The sequence below is a fragment of the Neoarius graeffei genome, chromosome 6, assembly GCF_027579695.1.
Source record: "Neoarius graeffei isolate fNeoGra1 chromosome 6, fNeoGra1.pri, whole genome shotgun sequence".
Lineage (NCBI taxonomy): Eukaryota > Metazoa > Chordata > Actinopteri > Siluriformes > Ariidae > Neoarius > Neoarius graeffei.
Window position 1 is genome coordinate 70,917,949 of NC_083574.1, and position 25,655 is coordinate 70,943,603.

Genomic DNA, 25,655 nt, shown 5'->3' on the forward strand with positions numbered 1-25,655 from the left:
TTGCGATATATCTTACACCGGTGTAAATTTTGTGGAGCGTTCACACGTCACAAACCTGCTTACTAGAGAGAAGCGTGTTAGCACCGGTGCAGCCCCACTGGCGTTCACACGGCAGTTTTTGCGACCGTGCTATACGATAGTAAGAATGCGGAAATGAAATATGCGCATGCGTGAAAATGTACTTCCTTTTCCCGGTTGTCATGGCATCACCAAGCGCCGGGAAAACAACGTGGATGAAGACACCAGTGTTGCCAGATACTGCTGACGTTTTCCAGCCCAAAATATGTTCAAATCTGCCAAAATGCACTTAAAACCGCCCAATCTGGCAACACTGGAAGACACGCAGTCCTGTTGTTGTTGTTGATATTCGCCATTTTGGAAGCGCAAAATACCAGGATGCAAATTATGCAATGCCCGTGTGTAATCAACTCTCCTCATGCGTAGCGAGTCTACCCCTGTAGCGTTCAGACGTCCCATTTTATATCGGTGCTGCCCCGCAAACTAGCATTTACTCCGGAGTAAATTTCTTAAACTACCTCCCGAGCAGGGTTAGATTTGCACCGGTTTAAGCAGCTTTCAGGGGCTACACCGGTATAACTTTGTACCGTGTGAACACTCTACCAGGGCAGCCCCGGTGCTACACCGGAGTAAAAGTCGCCGTGTGAACACCCCTAATGTAAATTAAAGTGCAAGTTTGTCTTTATTTTCCCCACTCACTGACATGTTTTAACGGGCATGGTTAAAAACTGCACTGCGGTCAGCTAGGAGAGAACCGCAAACATTTTGGCTTCATTTTTTTTTTTTACACCAGCTACATCTACACGTATATATAAAGTCACTGACTCGGACCCTTGACCAAGACACTCGAAATTGAGCTCAGGTGACATTTCTTTCCTTGGCAATATTTCTGAGATGAAAGGAAGCCATCCTTGTAATATTACTGATATGAGTTTTAAATGAAAGACTGGAGTCAATGATCGCACCGAGGACTTTTTCTGCTGCACGTGAAGAAACAAAGTAACCTTGGATGGCCTATGCAATCAGAAAACCTACTTCTAGCTGCATGTGGTCTGAGTACAAGCATGTCTGTCTTGTTGGAGTTAAGCAGAAGGACGTTAATAAACAAACATCCAGTGTCTAATGTCCTTTACACGTTCCTCAGTTTTATTAAGCTGGTGTCTCATCTGGGTTTGCAGAAACATACAAAATGTGTGTTGTCAGCATAACAGTAGAAGCAAATACCATGCTTATGAATAATCATCACCCAGAAGTAACATATATAAAGAAGAAAAAAAAAAAAAAAAGGCAGTGGGCCAAAGACAAAACCTTGTGGAACACCAAACTTTACCTTCCTATGCATAGGAAAAATCATTTAGAAATCAACAAACTGAAACTGAAGTGCTGTCCTGAATGATGAATTGAAATCATGAATTGAATTGCTGTCCTGAATTATCCGAATCGCCTACTGAGCATCAAATCTACGTGCCATCGCGCAACAAGTTTTGCCTCCAAACAGGTGGCCTAAACTATGGCTGATATTTTATCCTGTTTATGGTGGGGGTTCCCACCGCAAAAGAGAAACCAATAGCGTGAACGTGATCATCATGCTGTTACCATGTGAATAGTCTTTTACGAATGTGTAAGTGAGCACTCAGCGCTCTGACTCCGGTGTGACTAATACCCCTTTTCCATCAAATCAGTTCCAGAGCTGGTTCGGGGCTGGCGCTGGTTCACAACTCGTTCAACTTGCGAACCAGCTGAGAACCAGTTTGCTTTTCCATAGCTCGCGGTGCTAAGGGAAGCCACGTCATTACGTCGCTGTATACGTCAGTTACGTCGCTACGTTTGCATAAACCTTGGCGCGAATATCGAAGCAAAAACACGGAAGCAGCAACAGCAACAACAATAATGGATGACTTCGCGTTTGTACAGCTGCTGCTTCTCGTCGCTTAAAAATGGTGATCTTTCGTGGTCTTATTGTTGTTGGTCTTAACAACCTGGGCCCCCCCCGCTGACGTAAGCGGTTCTTTCTTCTGGCCCAGCAGAGAGTTGGTGCTAGCCTGGAACCAGTTTTTCTGGCCCCAGAGCTATGGAATCAATTTTGTGCCAAAATGTTCATACAATACTTTTGAAATATCAAACAAAAACAAATCAAAATACAAAAAAAAGAACAAGAAGTCAATTTTTTTTAGACTGGCAAACAAATTATTCGTGTAATCGTGCAAAATATCAGTCTATTACTCTTCAGAAACCTTTTATTTTTGTTCCGCGTCTTTCTCAGTTTTGCTTGACGTAATTTATTTTGGTTGCGATTCCAGCTTTCTCGTTTGCGCTCCCTGACTTTTTGCTTGCAGTTTTGACACAAACTTCACGTGTGGGCGGGCTGTCCAGGAATGCATTCCCATTGGCTAACTTGTGTTTGACTGACAGCTACGCTCAGCCATTTCCTACTCGGATTCTGGCGGACTGTTTGACGAGTGACCGATCCATTGACGGTAAACAAGGATCGAGTGGACTTCAGTGGCGACTATGATACTGAATTAATTCAACAAAGTGTAAGTACGGGATAAATGTGCTGCAGTAGTACACATTATGCAGGTGTTTCGTGGCAAGTCTAATGTTAGCCTTAGCTCCACTACCCAATATAATAGCTGTCTTGCTAACGTTAAACACGCCTGCATAATGTGCACTACTGCAACACATCTGTCCCGCACTTACACTTTGTTGAATTAATTCAGTATCATAGTCGCCACTGAAGTCCACTCGATCCTTGTTTACCGTCAATGGATCGGTCACTCGTCAAACAGTCCGCTAAAATCCGAGTAGGGAATGGCTGAGCGTAGCTGTCAGTCAAACACAAGTTACCCAATGGGAATGCATTCCTGGACAGCCCACCCACACGTGAAGTTTGTGCCAAAACTGCCAGCAAAAAGTCAGGGAGCGCAAACGAGAAAGCTGGAATCGCAACCAAAATAAATTACGTCAAACAAAACTGAGAAAGACGCGGAACAAAAATAAAAGGTTTCTGAAGAGTCATAGACTGATATTTTGCACGATTACACGAATAATTTGTTTGCCAGTCTAAAAAAAAAAAAAAAAAAAAAAAAGACTTTTTGTTCTTTTTTTTGTATTTTGATTTGTTGTTTTTGTTTGATATTTCAAAAGTATTGTATGAACATTTTGGCACAAAATTGCTTCCATACAGAGCCAGTTCTTTGTCAGTGGAAACAGAAAACCCGGTTCCAAACTAAGCACTGGCCCCGAACCAGCCCTGGAACTGCTTTGGTGGAAAAGAGGCATCAGTAAGGTGACGAGTTTTATGTGGCAGTGGGCACAGAGGAAAGAGTATATATATATAAAAAAAAAAAAAAAAAAAAAAGTGTCTCAATATGGTTTTCAAGCTTGTATGAATTAAAAACTTGAAGATATTAATCTAAATACATGACCTGCTCATTCTAAACCTGCCGAGCTTTGCCGGTGAAGCTCTCGACCCCGGAGGGTTAAGAAAATCTCATCTCCTTACAATATGATACAGATGTGATAACACAGACTTAAGTTGGCAGAAAAACATGCCAGCATTGATGACCTCAAAAGGCATACATTTCCGATGGACGTGACGACCTGGAACCAGTTCTCAATTTCCATCCCTAACCTCAACACTGGCAATATTTTAAAAGCCTCACCCCTTTCTGCTGACAGACACCAACATCTCCTTTGGTTCCTCCTCTTCCTCATCCATATCCTCAGAAGACTCGCAGTCCACATCTTGCAGGTCTCCCTTCATAGAGCCCACCTTTATTTGCTGAGCGAATAAAGGTCAAAAGACTATGAAAAATACAAATTGCGCTTGACAAAAACTAAAAGTCAAGCGTTTTTCACCTACAAAGTGCACCTAAAAATGGTATAGGCAGCTGATAAAATGGTTGAGGTACAGTTGGGTCCATAAATATTTGGACAGAGAACATTTTTCTAATTTTGGTTCTGTAGATTTGTTCACAATTCATTGTGGTTAAACAATTCAGATGCAGTTGAAGTTCAGATTTTCAGCTTTAATTCAGTGGGTTGAACAAAATGATTGCATAAAAATGTGAGGAACTAAAGCATTTTTTTTTTTTAAACACAATCCCTTCATTTCAGGGGCTCAAAAGTAATTGGACAAATTAAATAATTGTAAATAAAATGTTCATTTCTAATACTTTGTTGAAAACCCTTTGTTGGCAATGATTGCCTGAAGTCTTGAACTCATGGACATCACCAGACGCTGCGTTTCCTCCTTTTTAATGCTCTGCCAGGCCTTTACTGCAGCGGTTTTCAGTTGCTGTTTGTTTGTGGGCCTTTCTGTCTGAAGTTTAGTCTTTAAAGGTCCCATGGCATGAAATTTTCACTTTCTGAGGTTTTTTAACGTTAAAATGAGTTCCTCTGACCTTAAGTCACCCCAGTGGCTAGAAATTTCATAATGTGTAAACCAAACTATGCCCACCCTTTGTCAACATTTGAGAATGGCGCGTCAAAATGGCGCGTTGATGGGCTCTTCCCTTTAATACGTCAGCAAGGGAGATGATCCCCATGCCCCCCCCTCTGGATTCCCACCCACTGTATGGATTGCCCACCCAGCTCAAAAGTTGCCACCAAACATGGAAATTGCGCTGTACATGGATGTGACAACACAGAAAGGAGTCTGTTTTTACTGCCGACGGGAGAGCCCCTGTAGACGCAGTGGCTTAATTTTATTTACTCCAATAATACGCCGTCGAGTCTACCTAAGACGGTGTATGTTTGTCGGAAGCATTTTCCTGAGGAATGTTTCCACAACTTGGGACAGTACAGGGCAGGTTTTGCACATCAACTGTCACTGAAGCCTGGGTCCGTACCAAACATCCCTGCCGCATCAGCCACAAACAGCGAACAAGTAAGTGTATAACTGTTAAGTCGTTTTGCCGTGTTTTAAAATCGGTGCGTTAGCCTTGCAATGGCTACATTAGCTGTGCAGCTAACCGCTTCCTGCAGTTAGCCAGGTACTCTGCGCTACAAAACCAAAAAGCATGTAGCATGCTCTGTTATAATAGCCAATCAAAACAGTTTTTACAAAGACACCCACATTCTTTTTTTTAAGTCACTCGTTCATTTTATTTGTTTGTTTGTTCAGTAAAAACACAAACATTTGTTGAATTTATTTTATTTCCTCGCGTCGCACCTTAATGACGTCAGCGCGCGGTATTTTTCCCTTTGCGGTTTGTTCCTTCTCTCTCGCCATAGTAAGACACCCACATCCGCTTGTTCTGACCCACTGGAGGTAGCGTCACAGTGCTGTTAGACAATCAGAGGTAACACGTTTACATGTCATGAATATTAATGATAAGAGCTGAAATCCTGTCGCTCTCCCGCCACCCGCTCCTCCACCAAACTAGAACAGCCGGAAACAGGAGAACCACAGCATTTTTTTTTTCACCAAAACCGGCTCACAGGGCATTCATTCATACTAGAGACCACTGCACAATTAATGAAAAAACAATGCCATGGGACCTTTAACAAGTGAAATGCATGCTCAATTGGGTTGAGATCAGGTAACTAACTTGGCCATTCAAGAATATTCCACTTCTTTGCTTTAATAAACTCCTGGGTTGCTTTGGCTTTATGTTTTGGGTCATTGTCCATCTGTATTATGAAACGCCAACCAATCAGTTTGGCTGCATTTGGCTGGATTTGAGCACACAGTATGTCTCTGAATACCTCAGAATTCATCCGGCTGCTTCTGTCCTGTGTCACATCATCAATAAACACTAGTGACCCAGTGCCACTAGCAGCCATGCATGCCCAAGCCATCACACTGCCTCCGCCGTGTTTTACAGATGATGTGGTATGCTTTGGATCATGAGCTGTACCACGCCTTCGCCATACTTTTTTCTTTCCATCATTCTGGTAGAGGTTGATCTTGGTTTCATCTGTCCAAAGAATGTTCTTCCAGAACTGTGCTGGCTTTTTTCGATGTTTTTTTAGCAAAGTCCAATCTAGCCTTTTTATTCTTGAGGCTTATGAGTGGATTGTACCGTGCAGTGAACCCTCTGTATTTACTTTCATGCAGTCTTCTCTTTATGGTAGATTTGGATATTGATACGCCTACCTCCTGGAGAGTGTTGTTCACTTGGTTGGCTGTTGTGAAGGGGTTTCTCTTCACCATGGAAATTATTCTGCGATCATCCACCACTGTTGTTTTCTGTGAGTGTCCAGGTCTTTTTGCATTGAGTTCACCAGTGCTTTCTTTCTTTCTCAGGATGTACCAAACTGTAGATTTTGCCACTCCTAATATTGTAGCAATTTCTCAGATGGGTTTTTTCTGTTTTCGCAGCTTAAGGATGGCTTGTTTCACCTGCATGGAGAGCTCCTTTGACCGCATGTTTTCTTCACAGCAAAATCTTCCAAATGCAAGCACCACACCTCAAATCAACTCCAGGCCTTTTATCTGCTTAATTGAGAATGACATAACGAAGGAATTGCCCACACCTGCCCATGAAATAGCCTTTGAGTCAATTGTCCAATTACTTTTGGTCCCTTTTAAAACAGGGTGGCACATGTTAAGGAGCTGAAACTCCTAAACCCTTCATCCAATTTTAATGTGGATACCCTCAAATGAAAGCTGAAAGTCTGGACTTTATGTCCATGCCCATTATATAACTATAACTTGAATATGTTTCAGTAAACAGGTAAAAAAAAATTTGTGTCAGTGTCCAAATTTATATGGACCTAACTGTATATATTTGACAAATTTTGACTTGATACCTACTGTTTCAGCTGGGAACTCGTCATCTTGCCCTTGGTTATTAAAGGAACTCTTGTTATTGCTTCCACTGTAGTCTAGGTCTTTGGTGCTTGTACCACCCATATCCCAAACTCTTTTCTCCTTCCCCTTTGGCTTCTGGGGCTTTGGTGATTTACTGTCACAAATAACATGTAGAGAGCAGTTATTGTACCACATTAGTGTGTTTTTTTTATATTTATATATAAAAAATTGCACCTTGGTACACATTTCATTTACTTATGTTAATGTTGACCCTTGATCTTGTTCGACTTCGCTAAAGGTTCGTTTCAATCTACAATTAATTCCATGTTACTGTATTTTAACCTCCATATACATTCATGGGAAAAAGTACACCCTCTTTCAATGGGCTTTCATTTATCCGGGCCTCAATAGCAATTGTATCGTTTTCAACTCACCACCACCTTCCCATTTCCGCAATCATAAAGAGTAATTAGCAGCCAGGCGTTACTACTGAAACACATTCATCAAGTAAAGTGAAATCAAGAAATGCGAGTACTTCTATAAAAGCAGGACTCTTGGCAGTTTAGTGTTCTGGGTCAATGGGGTACGTGTCTATAATCGTGCCAAGAAGAAAGGGCAGCAGGTCATGAACACCGAGAAGCAACTACTGCGGTCATCAATCTGGAAAGGTTTATAAGATCATCTCCAAATTCCCCATTCTACAGTGACGAGGACTGTTTACAAATGGGGAATCTTTAAGACAGTTGCCAATCGTCCCAGGAGCGTGCGTTCCAACAAATCCAGTAAAGATATTACTCAAATGTAAAGAAAAAACAGGAACTACAGGCTGCTGTAAGCACGTTAAACGTTTATGTTCATGACCGCACAATTAGAAAAATACTGCACAAGTATGGCTGTCAAAGAAGGGTGTCTAAGAGCCCTTTAACAAGTTTATGGTAGCATAACTTAGGTTTGCAAGATTGCATCTACACCACAAACATTCTGGAACAATCTCCTTTGGACTCATGAAACCAAAATTTTTTATGTCTCACACACATTTCTTCCCCCCCACTAGGTTTCTGAATGTTGGCTTGCTGTACTGGGCTGGGAAAAACAGAACCTTGAAATCTATTATGTTTTTCTGTTGTCACCTAAAGGCCTCTGCATGCTCTTGCGACAAGGCTTTCGCAGATAGCTTTTCGCAGACGGTTGTAATTTATCGTTGAGCGGAGAGTAATAGGCGTGCGCGATGTTATTCACCGGCACAACGCAAGGGGGCGCGAAGTCGTGAAATCGTGAGGAGTAGTTGGTGGGTATGGTTAGTGGAGTGTTTATCCTCCGGTTACTTATAATGACTAGAACTGGAGTCGTATAGATGTACGTACTTCCTCACTTCCTCGATCAACCGCTCTTCGTGCTGCTCCATCTTCGCTCATGTTTTTAAAAATGCCGGTCGTGAAAACAAACCAAACCGGGAAAGTAGGGAAGCGGAAGTGCATGTACAGCAGATGTAGAGTGGACCAATCAGAGCCCTCTTGTCTGCGAGGCTGTCTGCGGTGGTCACAATTTTTGGGAGGTGCGCGCAGAGCGTCTGCGGGGAGGGGGGGGCTTCGCAGACGCCATCTGCGACGCCATCTGGCCTTAAGGATTATACAACCCCGATTCCAAAAAAGTTGGGACGAAGTACAAATTGTAAATAAAAACGGAATGCAATAATTTACAAATCTCAAAAACTGATTGTATTCACAATAGAACATAGACAACATATCAAATGTTGAAAGTGAGACATTTTGAAATTTCATGACAGCAACACATCTCAAAAAAGTTGGGACAGGGGCAATAAGAGGCTGGAAAAGTTAAAGGTACAAAAAAAAGGAACAGCTGGAGGACCAAATTGCAACTCATTAGGTCAACTGGCAATAGGTCATTAACATGACTGGGTATAAAAAGAGCATCTTGGAGTGGCAGCGGCTCTCAGAAGTAAAGATGGGAAGAGGATCACCAATCCCCCTAATTCTGCACCGACAAATAGTGGAGCAATATCAGAAAGGAGTTCGACAGTGTAAAATTGCAAAGAGTTTGAACATATCATCTACAGTGCATAATATCATCAAAAGATTCAGAGAATCTGGAAGAATCTCTGTGCGTAAGGCTCAAGGCCGGAAAACCATACTGGGTGCCCGTGATCTTCGGGCCCTTAGACGGCACTGCATCACATACAGGCATGCTTCTGTATTGGAAATCACAAAATGGGCTCAGGAATATTTCCAGAGAACATTATCTGTGAACACAATTCACCGTGCCATCCGCCGCTGCCAGCTAAAACTCTATAGTTCAAAGAAGAAGCCGTATCTAAACATGATCCAGAAGCGCAGACGTCTTCTCTGGGCCAAGGCTCATTTAAAATGGACTGTGGCAAAGTGGAAAACTGTTCTGTGGTCAGACAAATCAAAATTTGAAGTTCTTTATGGAAATCAGGGATGCTGTGTCATTCAGACTAAAGAGGAGAAGGACGATCCAAGTTGTTATCAGCGCTCAGTTCAGAAGCCTGCATCTCTGATGGTATGGGGTTGCATTAGTGCGTGTGGCATGGGCAGCTTACACATCTGGAAAGACACCATCAATGCTGAAAGGTATATCCAGGTTCTAGAGCAACATATGCTCCCATCCAGACGACGTCTCTTTCAGGGAAGACCTTGCATTTTCCAACATGACAATGCCAAACCACATACTGCATCAATTACAGCATCATGGCTGCATAGAAGAAGGGTCCGGGTACTGAACTGGCCAGCCTGCAGTCCAGATCTTTCACCCATAGAAAACATTTGGCGCATCATAAAACGGAAGATACGACAAAAAAGACCTAAGACAGTTGAGCAACTAGAATCCTACATTAGACAAGAATGGGTTAACATTCCTATCCCTAAACTTGAGCAACTTGTCTCCTCAGTCCCCAGACGTTTACAGACTGTTGTAAAGAGAAAAGGGGATGTCTCACAGTGGTAAACATGGCCTTGTCCCAACTTTGAGATGTGGTGTTGTCATGCAATTTAAAATCACCTAATTTTTCTCTTTAAATGATACATTTTCTCAGTTTAAACATTTGATAAGTCATCTATGTTCTATTCTGAATAAAATATGGAATTTTGAAACTTCCACATCATTGCATTCCGTTTTTATTTACAATTTGTACTTTGTCCCAACTTTTTTGGAATCGGGGTTGTATTAGTTAGTGAGAGCCACACAATTGTAATTTAGGCCCTGATAAAGAAAAACAATTGTAGGAGGGTACAACTTTTATCCTCCATGAACGTATGCTTTAATAAAGTTTATTAGTCTTCTTACTTGCTTGTTAATATAATCATTAATAATTACATACTTGGACTTCTCCGTTCGTCCACATGCTTGCTTGCGGATGAATTCAGCAAGGTTCTTCTGAATGATCTCCTCCTGGCTCAGGCCCTGATTATTCTTCTCTACTGCCTTCTTGGAGCCAGCCTGAAAAGGCTCGACTTGTTCCCCTCCTCCTGCTGATTGTCAAGATGAGCCATGACACTCTGGTCTAGGGTTATCATGAGACCATAATTTTGCTTCCATAAGCCTAGTATTAGACAGGCAATGTCTGAGAGCAAAACAATATGGCAAATAAATAAATAAATAAAAAATAATAAAGCACTCCTAAGATATTTATGATGAATCATTTTGTAAAAAACATTAGTAAAACATTTACTTTCTGAACATATTTTGATTTGCATATATTCACAAAGAAAAAATAAAAAAAAAATCTTAATTACAATAATGTTCCAGCAACTTCAGTGCTTGGACCCCTAAAAATCTTGAGAATTACAATAGGGTTTCTGCACTGCGTATTTGAACCCCTACAAGTCTGAACAATTCCAAAAGGGTGACAAACACTCACAGAGCACTTCATTAGGAATACTACAAGTGCATCAACAAAAATGAGAATACTGTGAATTTATTTTTATTATTTTGATGGCTTATAGCTCATGAAAATCAGAAATCCAGTATCTCAAATTTGAATATTTCCTAAGAGCAATCAAAAAATGATTTAGAAGACAAATGTCCCACTTCTTAAAAGCATCTTCACTTGTACACGCAATACTTGCTTGGGGCTCCTTTAGGCCACCCATTTGTCATCTTTAGGTTCACGGATTTTTTCAACATATTTTTGATGTCGGTCGAAATTTAAAAAAAAAAAAAAAAAAAAAAAAGTGTCCTTTTCCAATTTTTTTTTTGCATGGCAAAATTTCAATGTCTGATTAAGATGATAAAATAATTTAAATTCAAGAGACACACTTTATACACACAATATGCACATTGAAGGCTGATACGTTCGTGCTACTTGATTCGATAGGACTCCCTGCGGCACCATCCTCTTCTAATTCCACAGTCAGATACTTGCAGCCAAAATCGCGAACTGACGTTATGGCAGGCATATTCGGCATCGCGCTCGTTACATCACCACCTTCTTTCCTAGAACCAAAGATCGTTTTGATCTTTTCATTGTTTACTTTCAACACTTGAGAGACTAAATTGCCCACGTTTTGAAGAGTGAGACAGTGAAAAGACTTTTCTTTACCACACTATGCTTACATACAGTCAGGGGCAGTCCTGGGGGCGGTCCGACAGCAGTGGACGTAGTCGCGAAAAAATCGTCGAAAAAAACCCCATTCATTTCTATGGAATTAATTTTAAAAAAGCACTTTTTCAAACATCCACTGCTCTGGCATGCTTTCACCTAGAGACGTGATTCTAACTCTAAAATGTAGGAAAACTTCTCCTCTGTGGATCTGGCATTCAACTTTTCTGCTAGGTTCTACACTTTCGGATCAGTCCCAGCTCAAACGCCATGTGGGTTCCGGGAGAAAATCCGGCTTTTGAATGGGTGTCTATTGCGTTACACACCAGTGAAGCTCGTTAACTCAGAGTGTAGACAGCTTGAAAAAAAAAGCTCAAACTTTCTCGCTTAAACTGTGTTTTCAGCCACAAATTTCACTCTACAGACATGATTTTCTCAAAAGTAGTAGTAAAACTTGTCCTGATTCACACAATGTGTCTACCTAAACGATAGGATTTACAGTTTTTGAATGAGAAGTCTCAAACTGAGAACAGGGCAGCCGACAGGCTTCATTGACACCCATTATAAACGGGACAGAAAAGTCACTCATTTTTAACTCGCTCTAGTGTCCTCATTTTTAACACTACAGACAAAAAAATTACATCAGTTTATTCAGGAGACCCTTCTAGCGCTCACTGTGAAAGAATTTTGTGAATAGCTGCTTTCGGTGTCGAGTTATTTGTCATTGTTCGAGGCCTGGTCCTTCGTAAAAAACAGCAGAAAACTCAAGACCTTGTGTGTCTTAGCTCATTGACACTCATTATAAACGTGACAGAAAAATCACTCATTTTTAAATCGCTCTAGTGTCGTCATTTTTAACACTACAGACAAAAAATTACATCAGTCTATTCAGGAGACCCTTCTAGCGCTCACTGTGAAAGAATTTTGTGAATAGCTGCTTTCGGTGTCGAGTTATTTGTCATTGTTCGAGGCCTGGTCCTTCGTAAAAAACAGCAGAAAACTCAAGACCTTGTGTGTCTTAGCTCATTGACACCCATTATAAACGGGACAGAAAAACTCATTTTTAACTCGCTCTAGTGTCGTCATTTTTAACACTACAGACAAAAAATTACATCAGTCTATTCAGGAGACCCTTCTAGCGCTCACTGTGAAAGAATTTTGTGAATTTCTTCTTTTTGTGAAAAAAAAAAAAAACAGCCTCAGTCGGCATGACACTTCACCTTAGCCGCCCACTTTATTAGGAACACTTCTGTTCGTACATACAAACTACAAACACTCTTCTTAGAGTTTATTTTATTTTTAAAAGGGACAGTGCACAAATTAAACCTTATCCTTGTGGTAAGGACAGATGTCTGTCCCAGGTTATAGCAGTACATGCTAATTTCCGCCTGTAGTCACTTTGGTTATACTCTTGAATAGCTCTTCTTCATGACGGCTGCTGTCTCAAGCACACACAATCATTGCATTGAAACATCATTGCAGGTCACACGTTCACGGCCAGCGAACATGCGTGACCGAATTGCTTCGCACACTGCATCCTCTCACAATTTCCCCTGGGGAATTGTCCGGTCTAGTTCGTAATTCTTCTTCTTCCGGGTTTACAGATCCCAGCGTGCTCGCGGGGCATGTGTGGGCGTGTGAGGACACTCCTCCTCACCAATCGGTGCACAGGGGAGTGTCTGCTCACACCCCAGCCCCACTCGGCTCGGTTTGGCTCGTTTCAGCCCCACTCCAAAACCGTGCGAGTTTTGGGTGCTGAGCAGGGCTGAAGCGAGCTGAGTCGTGCTGCTCTAAGGTAGTCGAAACGCGAGCCGTGTCGGGCTGAAGTGAGCTGATAAAGGGTAGTGGAAAAGGGCCATGTGTGTGCACGCAAACACTATACTACTATACTATACTACTAGTGTTGTCCACACATTTTCCCACTCCCTTATTTAGACTTGTGAAGGAACCTGATTAGTGGTCATTTCTTCTCATGTTATGTATTTCTCATATTTATTTTTGTGCGTCCATAATTTTCTGTCAGTATGTAGATCAGTATTGCCATTGCTACTGTTCTCACACAGCTAGCATGGCCGCAGCTTGGTCAAGCCCCTCCCCCCATGGCCCGCCCCCACCCTCTACCCTTCCCCGCCTCCTGCTTCTCATTAGCAAAACGACGCACTGGGAAAAGCGCTGAAATGGGGCTTTCTTCCAGGAGGCTATATTTACGTGCCAAGGGTTCATTTCAAGAAAGGCTGCGGATATAACATCCGGAAACCTCCACGAGCCCGTTTAAAGCATCAACAAACCACCATGCCATGGGTCCTTTAACAAAAGGACTGTGGGTAATCTGTGCAGTAGCTTTAAACTAAAGACATTAAAATTTTGTTCAGGCAGGCATTAATATTGCTTTTTGGTTGCAAGATAAAATAAGGGGGGGAGGAGGAATGTGCAAAAAGTGACAAATTAAAAGCCTAATAAAAATTCTGGAAGGCTAACTTATTAGCACAAGCTAAATAGTAATAAGTCAAAACAGCTCATTAGAATTTTTTTCTAATTAATTATGTCCCTAATAGTTATTCAGTTTTAAGTTGAAATTTGCGCATTTTGTGCTTTTTTTTTTTAAGTCTCAAAATGTTGAAACAAAATCCCTCAGCCAGGTTATGGAAAAACTTAGCCTTTTCTGATTGCATTAATGGTTTATAAGCATGAAGTACGAACAAAATAAATAAATAAATAAATAAAAATCAAAAAGATTCTAGTGCTTCTACAAGACCAAACCCATCCATCCATCGCTACTTATCTTATTCAGGGTCGTGGGCGAGCTGGAGCTTATCCCAGCTGATTACAGGCGAGAGGTGGGGTACACCCTGGACAAGTCGCCAGATCATCGCAGGGTTGACTGAGACAACCAACCATTCACACCTACGGTCAATTTAGAGCCACCAGTTAACCTAACCTGCATGTCTTTGGACTGTGGGGGAAACCGGAGCACCCAGACACAGGCAGAACATGCAAACTACACAGAAAGGCCCCCAATCGGCCACCGGGCTTGAACCCGGAACCTTCTTGCTGTGAGGCAACAGTGCTAACCACTACACTACTGTGCCACCCAGAGACCAAATACAATGAAAAGTCGTCCCCCCCCCAAATTTATAAGATTGCAATTATAATTAATCAAAATATTAAAGTGACTTATGCTAGCGGACTTTACTAGCCAGTTGAGTTAGTGGACACTAGGGCTGTAACGATACACTCAACTCACGATTCGATTCGTATCGCGATTTTTGACCCACGATTCGATACACCCACGATTTTTTTAAAAATGTTTTTTTAAAGTAGTAAATTTGACTTAACATTTACTTACTTACATTAACTATTTAATAACAAATAATTCAGACCACTGCAGAGAATGAGTAATATGTATGCAAAAATGAACAAATGTATATCCAAAGACTGTTTTATTTCTCAAAATACTGTTGAGCCGGAAGCTCTGTTTTTTTCGGTTCTGAAAAAGTCATTTTTCCAAATCGTGTAAATCCGTTAAGATTTTTTTTTTTTTTGGGGGGTGGCTCTCTCACTGTCTCACTCTCATAGGGCCAATGATTTTCTGTGATCGCGGAAAACAGATGGAAATTATGGAATTTTTATGGTGAAACATTGCTCGCGTGTCAAAATGTAACTGCCGCAGAAGGCTTCCGCCCAAGCAGACATGCCTTCAGTGTTGCCAGATATTGCTAACGTTTTCCACCCCAAAATATGTTCAAAACCAGCCAAAAAGCACCTAAACCCGCCCAATCTGGCAACACTGCATGCCTTTCCGGTCAAGTGATTGTGATTGGCTTGTGGCACACCTAGCCAGCCAATGAGCTGCTTGTTTACAGATTCGCTCCCCGCGTCGCAACCAGAATGGCGACCGCTTAAAAGAAATGAATGCTCTGCCAGTGGCGAGTGTGGACGTTGCGTGACTCGCAGAAGATTGTCGCAGGTCGGCGAAAAAACGACTTACTAATAGATATAAAAAAAAGTAATTTAAGTAAGTTTAAAATGTAATTTAAATAAAAAGTAAAGTATTCATAAATTGAAGTTTGGAAGCGCCTCGGTTTTTGGGTTGAGGAGAAGTTTGAAAGGGTGTACCGCGATTCTGCCTTCTTGTATCGCGACACGGATCGTGGCTCTGCGTATCGCGATTTCGATACGCATATTGTTACAACCCTAGTGGACACCTTCACCAATCTAGCATATTAAGTCTGATAATGCCTCGGTCACAATCGGCCGTACGTGCTCCTACGGCCGGTCTACGTGCAAAAAACGCAAGAAACGCACGGAGGACGCGCGTGTGACGTGCTGATTTTCGAGCGGTAGACTGGCCGCAGAGGTTCTTTGTCATGTCAAACAAACTCTACAGGCGCTTACGTTTTTTTCAGATTGCAAGACAAACTTACGGCCAACGTGCGTCTTTCTCCACGAACAAAAAAAACCAAACAAACAAACAAACAAAAAAAAAACGCAGCGATTTGGGAAACGCCAAAAATCGTATGGCCAAAAAAAAAAAAATCATACGTCCGGTTGTGACCTAGGCTTAAGTTAATTACACAGACCTAATATATTAGATTAGATCCTGTTGTTGGCATTTCATGCATGTTTAGCGTAATAACTCATGACTTAACTAGCTTCACACCGTAATTGGATAGTTAACTGGTAAAAAGCAGTGTCAGGTTTCCGAAGAAATCGAGCCTAAATAGTTATCAATCGGAAATTGAGGACGGGGTGGACAGGAGCCTGGGCCAAGTACAATTCACTAGTTCCGGTTATTAGTTTGTTATTAAAGGTGCTTCACGGTAGTTTGATGCGCCTCGATGATCCTTTTAATCTGTTGCTCCAAACACTTCAGCCGAGTTGTGATCCGTCTGTAGAACGGTTTTTACTCAGCAGAGTTATCAGCATGCATGGATAACAGACCGCATTTCCTTCATTAGGAACATGCAGTTACGTAGGAACACTGATCAAGCTGAGGAAAAAAAAAATTTGATGTTCTATAACTCTCCTGCTTAATACACGCCCTTATGCGAGATAACGTACACAAGATAAACTCTATACAGTTCCAATAGAAGATGAACACAATACAGACCCAAGAGTGTATAAAACGGTGCACATTAAAGAAAGGGTCTGGCTATTCTCCATTTTTCAATATACAGTAAGGGCCATAATTATTTGGATAGTGAACATTTTCATAACTTTGATGGGCCCAGATTCTGCTCGATTTTGTGAGATTAGAGACTGAAGGCCAATTTATGCTGACAACCCAGTCCTCGCAGATAGCGTCGCAGACAGTGTCTGCGTAGCCCCCCCCCACCTTCGCAGACGCTCTGCGCGCACCTCCCAAAAATTGTGACCACCGCAGAAGCCTCGCAGACAAGAGGGCTCTGATTGGTCCACTCTACATCCACTGTACACGCACTTCCGCTTCCCTACTTTCCCGGTTTGTTTTGTTTTCACGACCGCCATTTTTAAAAACACGAGCGAAGATGGAGCAGCATGAAGAGCGGTTGATTGAGGAAGTACGTACATCTATACGACTCCAGTTCTAGTCATTATAAAAAAAAAAAGTTCTAGTCATTATAAGTAACCGGAGGATAAACACTCCACTAACCACACCCACCAACTACTCCTAGCGACTTCGCGCCCCCTTGCGTTGTGGCGGTGAATAACATCGCACACGCCTATTACTCCCCGCTCAACAATAAATTACAACTGTCTGCGAAAAGCTATCTGCGAAAGCCTTGTCGCACGAGCATGCAGAGGCCTTGAAGCTGTGTTCACACTTATACCGGTACGATCAGGCCCACCGACAGGGGGGGACAAACGGGTATGTTGTCCCGGGCCCAGGAATGGGGAGGGCCCAGAACTGGGCTCTCATGAAGTTGCGATTATTTTATTTCATTTCAAAATGTGTTGATTTGGGGGAGAAATGTGCTATATTTGCATTCAATAAATGATTTCTAGATCTTTTGCCTTTATTGTCTTTGAAAAAGGCATCAAGAACCCCCTACCACCCCTAATGCAAAAATGGTTTGGTCTGACTCTTTAAGGGGAAAAAAACGACATCGTTCGATCATAGCGCTTCGACAATCAGCGTGCGTGACATTTACCAACATGCACAAGTCAGGAGCACAGAAAGGAAGAAACCAAGAGACTCGGGGGCTCACTGCATAAATATTTAAAAAAAAAAAAAAAAGATTGGGATGATGCAGCAGGTACTAGCAAAGGCAGTGGGGCAGCTGAGCCAGGTAAGACACAGCCAACTTTTTCCAGCCCTGTAAAGTAACCCCAACCGCGGCACGCAATTCATGTTACAAACGAGGGGAGAGCAAGTCACACTGAACACCATATCAAACGCACAGGGCATTGAATCATTTCATAACCACAACGGCTTAATAATATTGTGTTTCATATATCTGATTGAAGCTAAGAATATTCACATTAGCCCGCAATCATATCCCGACGTTTCTCGAGTGGTGTGTTCTTCTCTGCTTTCACGCTGGACAGTACGCACGCACAGTATACCATGTTCGCCCCCAGCCCTGCCTGAAATCCCCCGTCCATCGCTGCTTCTTCAAGAGCACCCCAATCGCGTGATTATAGTAGACTATCCACGAGTTTAGGAAGGCATTGCGGGGGCTGTCGCATGCAGGCTTGGGGTGTAACGGAATACATTTAATGGCGTTCGGTTAAAGGATACAAAATAACAGTAACTGCTTATTCCGTTACAGTACGGGGGGGAAAGATTCAGTGAAATTGGGGATTACTTCACAGGATCACAATGTGTGTGAGGTTGCTGGTTTTAGTAAAATGAAGCTTATAAAAAACTACCTGCGCTCAAACATGTCACAGGAGAGGCTCAATGGGCTGGCAATGCTCTCTATAGAGCACGAACTTGCGAAAAAGCTGGACTTCAATGACCTTATTGACGACTTTGCCACAACAAAAGTCTGGCGCATTGCATTTCGCACCTGAATAGTTGCAGACTAAGGAAATGTTAAAATGTTAAAACTGTAAAAAAAAAAAAAATGTTGAAATGCTAAAATGAAATGGTTGTTGACCGGTTGAATGGTTTTTGAATACCTGTCATTTAAGGGTTGGAGTGAGTAGAGACTGGGCCCATGTTTATATTAGACCGTATCAGCGGATCATCAGATTAATGTTTTTAAAACGATTAGTGTGCACACAGCAACGCCAATACACGATTCGCGTGCACACAGCAACGCCAATACACGATTCGCGTGCACACAGCAACACCAATACACGGATACGCTCGGCTCCGCAGGCATCCTGCGCTCCAAATCACTCCGCCCTGAACAGCGAGTGCCCTCTGGAGGGTGCGCACTCCGGCCCTGCGCAGCTCACAGAGCGCGCGAGTGAAGTGAACAAGCAGTGATTCGGGACTGAGCCGCTGTGTGTGAGATCCCAGCGCATATCACTTACCACTTGCAAGTGGAAGGATGGCAAGCCTAAAGACAATCATAACTACACAATGGGCAGTATTTGCATCAGTATTTGCAGTATTTTCATACTTTTATACTCTTTAATGAAAGGTGATACAAGGCGGAAGTCCGCGCCGTTTTTCAGCAGTCGCGTCACATGACCAACGCCAGCGAATCAGGAAGGTGGATGTCACAGTGACGTTGTCCAATGACGACGCCAGCTAGAGCTCAGCACAGCGTATCCGCGTATTCTCAATGTTTACACAGCACCGGACCAGACACGATCTGGATTGAATACGTGGACCCTGGCGGATTCCCGTTTCCCGGCATTTCCAGGCGGTTTAATGTAAACGGACAGTGCATCCGCGAAGAAAACGAGACAGATACGGTCTAATGTAAACTTGGCCTGGGATAATAGAGGTGGATATGTGTGGGTTGGCCCGGGGGGTGGGGTTGTTAGGGGGGGCCCATTCAGAGCATTTTGTCCCAGGCCCAGCCAAAGCTGTCAGCGGCCCTGGGTACGATAGTGGTATAACTGTATCGATACAAAGTATACCGGTACAGTTTAGTGCATCTGTCCACACTAGCGAGAAATGTTTGCGGTTTTCTTTCACGGTAGTTGAAATGCGCGTGCGTGAAATGTTTCCGTGGTTACCGAGTAACTTCCTTCCGAGAATACGGCGGATGAAACAACGTGTGCGCGCTTTTTGTTGTCAGTGTACAGTCTGTATTTCTGGTGGTCATTTATTCAGCCGAATCGTATAAAACGCGCGAGGCAGTTGAGAAAGAAACAAAGAAAACGAATCTCCGTTCTTCACTATTTTATTCAGCGAAGACATCGATTGAGGTGTGTGACTTTGCGCATGCGCATTATATTTGTATCGATACAGAACCGCTTCATCTGTCCACACTACAGCGAAGCGCTACAGTACCGATACTGTACCGGTACGAAACCCATACATTTGTGGGTTTCGTACCGATACAGTTATACCGCTACAGTACCGGTATAGTTGCTAGTGTGGACAGGTGTTGCGGTACGAAAGTAGTTTCGTATCGGTACAAAATCCCTAGTGTGGACAGGGTATAAATTTGGGGGGGGGTTTCAAGTGAGTTGCTACCCTCATGGCTAGCATTACCAAGATATTTAACTGGGCTTAAATTCTGGTGCTTACAATTTGTCCCTGTTTACTGAAGAGAACAGGTGGATTCTGCACATATCCCCAATTTCACCATGTCATATATTCCTCTATTTATTTCACAATATTTTGGATAAGTAGAGACCTTGGATCTTTTAAACACTGGGCATGGTAAGAGAAGGAGCTGGACTACAGACCCCTTGTGTGTGACGTCATGCATCATGTGATCATTTCTCCTGGGACACAAGACACCGTCTATCCTGTAAGCAAGGTTTAAGCCGTCTTAAACACGGTTCATTTTTGTGCCGTTTTTGGTTGTTCCAATCGTTCAAATAGAGGGGGAAAAAAAAAAAAAAAGATATTACCGTCTCCCTGGAGCTTTGTCTTGAACTTCTGATTGTGGCTTCGGAACTTGATTTGGCCGTTTCTTTAGAAAATAAATCTCTCTGATCCGGGGTTAGGAGACTTTTCACAGCAGTAGGATGAACCCGGTTCGCCTTTTTATCTGTAATGGTGATGATACACGGGGCAACTTTTTGGGCAATGTTGCCGAGCAATGTTGCTGGGCAATTGCGTTTTGACTCTTTTCTATTGAGATTGGGCAACATTGGCTACGTTCACACTGCAGGCTGAAGTGACTCAAATCCGATCTTTTCGCCCATATGTGACCTGTATCTGATCTTTTATTGACAATATGAACGACACAGAGCCGATTTTTTCAAATCCGACCCAGGCCGTTTGGATATGTGGTCCTAATTCCAATTCCTATCCGCTCTTTTCATATGCGACTTCAGTCTGAACCGCCAGGTCACATTCATCCGACTTACACGTCATCAACAAGCCACAAACGTCACTATTCTGCGCTGAAGTAGGCGGCGGGTCTCTCAAAAAAAGTTACAACAACATGGCGCATGACATCAATGCGAGGGACGCTTCGGGCTGTGAAGGTTCTGAATCTTCTCAATGGAAGGACGCAGAGGTTAGGGAGCTGATTTCCATTTGGGGGGATACAGCTATTCAAGCTAGATTGGATGGGTCATACCGCAACCAGGCGGTTTTACTTCCGTAAACACTGGCCATGCTCACTGCGTGTGACGTCGTCGTATCCTGCAATGCGCATGCGGAACACTTTTAGGTCGCTTTTCGTTCATACTGAGGATCACATACAAGTCGCATATATTTGTTAATGTGAACGACCTCACAAAAAAATCGGATTTCACAAAAAAATCGGAATTGAGCATTAAGCCTTGCAGTGTGAACGTAGCGATTGTTTCTTTCTGAATGGTTTTGATAATCTCTGGCTTATCTCAAAAAGTTGCCAATCAGAACGCGAGTATCGAGTCATGTGACCTCCGGTGAGGTTTGGATCAGAAATTTCAAACAAATATGGCGGCCGCTCAGTGTCAGTGGAGTGAAGAGATGGAGAGACTCCTCATCTGTTTTTACGCCGGTAAGTTATTTTAATATTCTATATGAAGGAATTTACCTCACCAAAGCTCTAAAAAACAACAGACAGCTTGATTAAATGGTCACAGCAAAAATTAAGACGTCGATTTTTTTTTTAGCTAACTGTAAACTGCCGTTGCTAACCGTTGTTGCCCATTGTTAGTTGCCCTGAAAAGTTGCCCTGTGTCTCACCTAGTTGCCCGTTGCCAGCAACATTGCTCGGCAACATTGCCCAAAAAGTTGCCCCGTGTATCATCACCATAACTGTCGGTGAATCCCCATGTTTCACTCCAGCTTCGAAAGCCCACACCAACGATGCTATGGGAGAACAGCTACTTCCAAGGCCTGCCATACAGTCGCACTGTGTGGCCACGATCTTGCCTCCCCCCCCCATTCAACTCTGTTTTGTCAGCCCTTGCTATCATGTTTTGCTGAACATAATGAATGGAAAATAAGCTACAGAGCCACTTACTCTTGGCTGTTGGTTTGTTCATGTGTCAAGGAGAGCACATGCTGGACTTCTAACTTAAGTTTGGTTCATAAAACAGCTTAGGATGCCATGTCTCAGAAATTGACAAAATGAGTTCATCACAATACACATGATCCCTCTGTAAAAACAGAATACTTTAACTATTCACAACCCAAGATCATATCCCCCACCCCTAGTTGGGTAGAGGTCACGACTATCGAAATGGGTGAGGTTATATATGCACTTAATGCAAGCAGATTTGAGTGTGCGCGCATGCGGCATGCGAGAGAAAGAGACCCAAATTTCAGCTGAGGAAAAGATGTTGCTTCAAAACTTTAAAAAGCTGATTAGTTAATAATTTATATCGTGCACTCACCCACAGCTTACAACAATACACGTAAATTACAATAGATACATAAAATCATTCAACTAGCGTAATTATAAAATACTTAAAAAAACAAACAAACAAACAAAAAAAAAACTTTGTTCCACCTGAACTGTAATGTACAGTATTTATGTAACAAGAATAATCATATATATATATATATATATATATATATATATATATATATATATATATATATATATATATATATGAGTGATTCCACGCTTATGGGTACTGAAATGGGGACATGAACTTATTCACCTAAAACCATTTCTTTTTTTACCATCAGGTCACAAAACATGTAATCTTTAATGAATGATATGTTAAAAGATAACTTTAATTTTCTGAGATGTAATAAAAACACATTTATATGCCAAAGTCAAGCCTATGAGTTCCAAAATGATGTCTGTTACATTACTTCTGTTACGATTGTCCATCTCGCGTCTGTTACAGATTAATTACAATCTAGCTCTATACCATGTTAATCTTATTGAAAGAATGTGTATGTTTATTCTACTACACATGTTTATTAATTATATTTGCTAAAACATCACCTTCCTATGTTTCAAAAAGTAATTCTACATTGTTAAAATTGAGAATATATATGTCCACAACACTTCTGTTACGTTCTGACTTTGGCATATAAATATGTTTTTATTACATCTCAGAAAATTAAAGTTATCTTTTAACATATCATTCATTAAAGATTACATGTTTTGTGACCTGATTGTAAAAAAAAAAAGAAATGGTTTTAGGTGAATTTTTAAAAATAAGTTCATGTCCCCATTTCAGTACCCATAAGCGTGGAATCACTCATATATATATATATATATATATATATATATATATAAAATAAATATATATATATATATATATATATATATATATATATATAAAATAAATATATATATATATATATATATATATATATAAAATAAATATATATATATATATATATATATATATATATATATATAAAATAAATATATATATAAAATAAATATATATATATAAAATAAATAAATATATATATATAAAATAAATATATATATATATATATATATATATATATATATATATATATATATTAAATAAATAAATATATATATATATATATATATATATATATATATATATATATATATATATATATATATATATATGAATCAGGGCTCGAAATTCGCGGTGGTCCGGTCGCCCGAGGCGACTTAATTTGTCATTTGGCGGGTAATTCCTGTCACTAGGCAGCCCGGCTGGCTAGCTGAAAATAAAAAAATATATATGAAGCGAAGATTCAGACTAGGGCTGTGCAATATATCGAATATGGGTCAGTCCATGAAATGATGTTACTTTTCATTGGTCCGGGTTTACATAATCATTTCATCTTTAATTTCCATGATTTAAAGAAATATTTAGCAGATTATCCATAAATATTGTTTGAAGAAATAAAATAAATAAAATGAAGTTTTCTTTTGAAATAAAGAAATGTGAAACATTTTCTTCCCGTGACTGGACACGGACGACACGTTTTTTGTGACATGGAATATTTGCTGACTTTGAGCTTAAATAAACCTTCATTACTTTCTGAGAATTTCAATAAAATTAGTTTCATGGTACTTGCAATTTAGTTTTACACTCACATAATAAAGTTAAGAAGGTTCTATAAACTATTTAGCTTCGAATTCATCCACTAAAAATAGGTTGTGAACGTAACATTGTGATGTCCTACCGTGTTACGTTAGAAACCAGGCTTATAAAAAATGATAAAACGAGTTGAAATCATGATTGATGTTTTTAATATAAAGAAGAATATACTATAAAACGATGTAGGTAGAAAAATTTAAACAAAAGGCAATAAAAGAAATTATCGATGTTTTTTCTCACATCCTAACTTAGGCTACGTTCACACTGCAGGCTGAAGTGACTCAAATCCGATCTTTTATTGACAATATGAACGACACAGATCCGATTTTTTCAAATCCGACCCAGGCCGTTTGGATATGTGGTCCTAATTCCGATTCCTATCCGCTCGTTTCATATGCAACTTCAGTCTGAACCGCCAGGTCGCATTCATCCGACTTGCACGTCATCAACAAGCCACAAACGTCACTATTCTGCGCTGAAGTAGGCGGCGGGTCTCTCAAAAAAGTTACAACAACATGGCGCATAATCACAGGCGCAGATAGACGGTGGGACTCGTCCCACCCAGATTTAAATTCACCTCGCTCGGTCCCCCCCACTTATAGGGAGGAAAAAATGTCTATGCTGTCTTTCTTTGCATAAGGCAAAACTCACGGAAAAATCAAAAGACTAATTACCATTCGGTTTATTGAGGTGCACAGCAGTACAGACATAGTTGCAACAACTCACATAAAACAAAACAAAGACTGATATTCGGTTGGTTGAGCTGCGCAGACCGCACAGGTTGCGAGCTCGAGCTTGGTTGCTTGACAGGCATATCGGGGTTGGGGTTGGTTTGCTGGCAGCTTTGTCCCCCCCAGTTTTTTGTCCCCCGCAGTTCAAAAAACGTATCTGCGCTCCTGCGCATGACATCAATGCGAGGGACGCTTCGGGCTGTGAAGGTTCTGAATCTTCTCAATGGAAGGACGCAGAGGTTAGGGAGCTGATTTCCATTTGGGGGGATGCAGCTATTCAAGCTAGATTGGATGGGTCATACCGCAACCGGGCGGTTTTACTTCCGTAAACACTGGCCATGCTCACTGCGTGTGACGTCGTCGTATCCTGCAATGCGCATGCGGAACACTTTTAGGTCGCTTTTCGTTCATACTGAGGATCACATACAAGTCGCATATATTTGTTAATGTGAACGACCTCACAAAAAAATCGGATTTCACAAAAAAATCGGAATTGAGCATTAAGCCTTGCAGTGTGAACGTAGCGTTAGCGTCCACTCACTTCCTGGTTCGTTCACAACCTGCGAGACCTATTTACTCAATCTAGGTCAGCTGAACTGATGCGAGATAACTTCTCGCGGGATCTCACACACCACAACACGTGCTCTCGAGAAGTGCAGATATAAGTGTGACTAAGTAAAGTAATGAATTCAATAATCTCATTTACCCCATATAGGATGAAACTGTTTCCTGTTAATGACTGTTCAAATCTTAGAGATTTTATGAAGTTTGTGAAATACCGGTATTTCATATTTTCAGTGTTTATGATGTTGAACTAATATTTCTAATGAATTCTTATTCAGTGTTAATGTTTAAAGTAAGCAAATAAAAGCAAAAAATTGATTTTATCAATATTTTTCCTTTATTTTTAAAAGCTTGTTCGTGTCCTTGTTACATTAGCAACCGGGTAAATATTTATGGATTTTATCATACATTGTAGAGCAGGAGTTATCTTAACAACTATGTTATATTTTCTTATATGGTC

The 25,655-nt window shown here is 41.3% G+C and overlaps 1 protein-coding gene across 2 annotated transcripts in view; it reads right to left on the reverse strand.

Annotated features, from left to right (window-relative positions):
• The window catches only part of srpra (SRP receptor subunit alpha), a 141,593-nt gene that overhangs the window by 73,878 nt on the left and 42,060 nt on the right, over positions 1-25,655 (reverse strand). The window contains exons 5-7 of one of the 2 annotated variants that reach the window (XM_060924039.1): positions 10,137-10,284; positions 6,782-6,932; positions 3,684-3,802 (exon numbers count right to left, since the gene is read on the reverse strand). In XM_060924039.1, coding sequence (XP_060780022.1) covers positions 3,684-3,802; positions 6,782-6,932; positions 10,137-10,284 — 418 coding nt within the window. Of the gene's footprint in view, positions 1-3,683; positions 3,803-6,781; positions 6,933-10,136; positions 10,288-25,655 lie in introns of both variants that reach the window. The other variant, XM_060924038.1, reaches the window with a different exon arrangement.